We start from the raw sequence: 4,064 nt of genomic DNA on the forward strand, positions 1-4,064 counted from the left end.
TCATGTTTATCTCGTTTACAGTGTAAACGACGTTTACAATAATCCAAACTTTTGGCATGCAATTAGTATATAAAAAGGTAGGTAGAAGAGATTAAATAGATATATTTGATCAATTTTAGTCTATTTTAAATGATAAGGATTAACACGTTTACTTGGAAATTATTAAACTGCTCATTATTAACACGGTACCCACTATTTAAAAATTTAAATAAATGTAATTTATTTAATAATCCAGTTAATGCATGTTACTACTTTATTGGTATATAATATGAAATCTTTTTTACTTAAATTATATTTTAAATTTTGATGTACTCCTATGCAATAAATAAAATTTATATGTACTTCTGTACAAAAAACAAAAGGAGTGAATAAATATGGAAGAAAGCAAATGTGCATTATAAATATTTTAATGTTTTAATTTGTAAATTAGATATTTTAAAAATTAATTATGTTATATGTACATAGTAAATAACCACCGTTATACATATTGAACAAAAAAATTCATAAAGTGCTCTCATTCTCGACTCTCGACAAAATCTCTAACTCGAGTTCTCTGTTTGATACGCGTAATAAAAGGATGGAAGACCAAAGGCACGCGCATGAAATATTAACTAAGAAATGAACGACTAATACTTGGCTTTCTTTATAATTTTCCCAAAAAAGAAAAAAAAAGTTGTCAAGCTCATACAAGAAAATGCGCCAAAGAGGATACACAAACAAAATTAACCAAGCACTTTTGAGACATAACCTACTTCTAATAGGAACTATCACTAAACCACAGTGACAGGGTATCTAATTATATTTCCCTCTGAATGTATGGCATCAACGCATATAATCAGGTTATTAAAACAAATTTTCAGTGTTGCGTGTTCTTGCTTAAAATAACGTCTCATGCTTCAACGAATTGCTTGAGCTTCTGCAACCAGACCAAGTATTCCCTGCTATCCTTGTTGATCATGTACTCATGCAAGAAATTGGTTGTGCTAGGCTTGATTCCTCTAATTTCTAAGTACTTGTGGAAAGACTTTTGGAGGCCCTCGTCCAAATCCCTGTAAGACAGGAACACAAAAGAAGTTCAGACAGGGTCTAGAAATTACACTACCAGAATATTGAACTGTGAAATGAAAAGATTCTGAGTGCAAGGTGCGGAGACTTACTGGAAGTCTGGTCCTTCGTATGCAATCTGATCCTCGCTGGGTTCCGGATTCTTAACAGACAAGCTGTCAATGACGACCTCATCGGGGTAAGCCACACAACTGAATTCCAGATAGGGCCCATCCTTCTTGTAAACACTGACTGAAAGCGGAATGCTTGACTGAGATGCTCTCTCACTCTCATCGTCGTCGTCACGACCATCATCATTTTCTTCCCCGGTGACCAGATCAGGCATGTGCACCTCAACCTTAATTTCCTCACCTTGATATGTCCTTTCAAGCATTATAGTCTGCTGTCCCGGCTGATCAAGTATCTTAAAAGGGAAATTACTTGGAGCCTCATCAACCTGTCTCTATAACACAAAAAAAAAAGTGTGATCATACAACTACTTTTCCGAATTTCAACAAGAAACTCCCAAAATAAATCATAGTTTAAATATAACTTTTGTACCTATAGTTGTATTCAAATTTGATCTGTCCAGATAACATAAATATTTTCGTACAAGTCCACATAGTTTTATGCTTTAGTGACCAAATAAAGAAATAAATAAAACTATAAGGACCAATACTTCATAAAATTATGAATAATTAATTATAAAAAAAATTACAATTCAAGGGGCAAGTGGTGAAAAGAATACAATATTGGTATTTAATGGCAAGAACAAAATAAAAAAGAGTAAAGCACATCACATATAAGAAAGAAGAAAAAAAAGGCACTAAATTTATGATACACACTTCAAAAGAAAAATGACACTACTAAAATTAAATAATGCATAGAAGTTTTTATGTGAAACAATGCTACAGCAACATTTTTTAGTCAACGAAACATCAAACCAGTAGAGGGAGCTAGAAATAATAATCAACCATCATAATAATCATTGAATTGAGCTGATTACCGAATCCCTTTCATTATCAAGATAATCATTTCACAGAATGATGAAGAAAGAAGAGCAAAGAAACTTACAGTGTGATTGTCGGTTTCCTGGGCGCAAGTGATCTCCGATTCGATGACGCGGAGAAGGTTCTCGTCGGAGGTGGGCTTGTTCTTATAAGCCAAAGAAGAAAAACCGAACGTCGGAACCGCCGAGTCCTTTTGCACGTTCTGGTTGATGGCGCTCAACAAAACGGTGCGGTAGCTACTCTGCCGCTGAGTGTTCTTCAACAATTGCCCTGCAATCACAAGAGGCCTTGCGAGAGATCCAGACCTGCGAAGAATCGAGCTGAACGCCATCTCCGAAACTGAGGGGAAAGAGAAAAACAGCCGAAGAGGGAATGGGGTTTTAATAGGGTTTAAGAGATTTGGGAAATTTTCAAACCCTAAAACTTGTAGTAATGTTACGCAAGTGAAGCTCTCTAGTATTCGGCCCATTCTCTTTTTCGGACCGGTCCATAAGGGAAAGGAGTATTAACATAGCCAACAATAAACTTTTAGCCAACATATCCGGATTTCCATAATTGTTAAAAGGAAAAACAAATGTTTTTATCATAAACTTTGCGAACGCTGACAAGAGTACTCATCAAACAAAAAAAAAAAACTAATGTTGCCATAATAAAAAATGAATTCTATGTGATAAAAATGCCAAAACTTTAAACAATAAAACTTAGAATAATGTTATCTATGACTGATTTTGTTATGTTAGACTAAATTAGTTGAACTTAGTTACCAAAAAGACTTAAATATGTAGATTATTCTTATTTTATTCATTTCAAGATCTTACATTTCCTTAGAAAATATTTGTTGAGTTATTATAGCTTATATATCATGTATTCTTTATGTACTCTATATCATGTATTCTTTATGTACTCTGACTTAAAAATAATTACAATAATAAGTCTATTATTGATAAAAAAAAAATCTAAGTAACACTTAGGTTTTTTTTGTGTGCATAATCACTTAGTTGGGTATTTTGTTAAATTGAGAATAATTATGCAAAACAATAACTAGGTAGAGGTTGTAGTTCTTGTTTTAATTGGAGGCGAGATTCGAACCCCCGACACTTATTTAAAAGAACGAGTGAGCTGACCACTCGACCAACCCAAATTGATTCTATTTAAAAGTTTACTTCATGAATTATAACTCAAAATTATTTAGTTACATAGTCAACAATCGCATTAGAAAAGCTCAAAATAATTGTCACCATTGTTGAATATTGTTAATGACTTGGACATTGTGCCTCTTCTTAATTAGTCGGTAAATTTTCTTCTAAACAATGGCTGTAACCTATATAGGCTATAGCCTATAGTGAATATGATAGTTTGTTCATTTCCCTTTATATCTCCGTTAACTTAATTTTATTCTACTCTGCACGTTAATAATTTTAGTTTCGTCGTGTTGTATTTTTTTTATTAAGAAGCACGAATATTTTTTATTGAATTGTCGTATTTACAAGTCAAATACATTTTAGATACAACAATTATTTAATATATAGGCGTAGGCTTTTTTATATTCAATTACATCATAATTAAAAAATAAAAAACAAATAGATCCTTCATTTTTTATTTTGAAAACAAATAAATCATCAATTAATTAAAAATAAAAAACGTTTCAACAATTTTGAACAACCAAAATCCCTTCCCCCAAACCCCACCTACCCAACCCAAAAAAAAAAGCACTCCCTAAGTTCTTTTAATAAATTTATTTTAAAGGTTTTAACAAATGATTTATATTAAGCCCACATTTCAGCACAAAACTCATTGCAAAATGAAAAATTTTAGGAGCTAAGCTATTTTTTCCCCATAATTGATGATATGACCAACAAATTTCGTATACATATTTGTCAAGTTTTTGCACACATATATTTGAGTGATGTACGCATGAAATAGTATACTCTGCATACACACAAATCACAAAAAAAAAAAGTGTATGTGACTAATGTTTTTCAGTCAACATATAATTAATAATAACTAGAT

General features: G+C 32.1%; 1 protein-coding gene across 2 annotated transcripts; it reads right to left on the reverse strand.

Moving 5' to 3' along the window:
* On the reverse strand, positions 613 to 2,616 carry LOC107609566 (uncharacterized protein At2g39795, mitochondrial). Of its 2 annotated transcripts, none has more exons than XM_016311567.2 (3): positions 2,119 to 2,616; positions 1,158 to 1,507; positions 613 to 1,049 (listed from the first exon to the last, which is right to left on the reverse strand). In XM_016311567.2, the coding sequence occupies exons 1-3, from the start codon at positions 2,521 to 2,523 to the stop codon at positions 890 to 892; spliced, it is 915 nt and encodes a 304-aa protein (XP_016167053.1). In that variant the 5' UTR covers positions 2,524 to 2,616; the 3' UTR covers positions 613 to 889. The 2 variants fall into 2 exon arrangements, with proteins under 2 accessions (XP_016167053.1, XP_016167054.1); XM_016311568.2 differs by having other exon boundaries at positions 1,158 to 1,501; positions 2,119 to 2,615.

This window comes from Arachis ipaensis, chromosome B07 (assembly GCF_000816755.2).
Source record: "Arachis ipaensis cultivar K30076 chromosome B07, Araip1.1, whole genome shotgun sequence".
Taxonomy (NCBI): Eukaryota; Viridiplantae; Streptophyta; class Magnoliopsida; order Fabales; family Fabaceae; genus Arachis; species Arachis ipaensis.

Coding starts and splice junctions, on each gene's coding strand:
- LOC107609566 (XM_016311567.2), bottom strand. CDS start 2,523: ATGGGCCGAATACTAGAGAGCTTCACTTGCGTAACATTACTACAAGTT. Junction 1,508..2,118: donor AGGAAACCGACAATCACACT/GTAAGTTTCTTT, acceptor TTTGTGTTATAG/AGACAGGTTGATGAGGCTCC. Junction 1,050..1,157: donor TACGAAGGACCAGACTTCCA/GTAAGTCTCCGC, acceptor CCTGTCTTACAG/GGATTTGGACGAGGGCCTCC.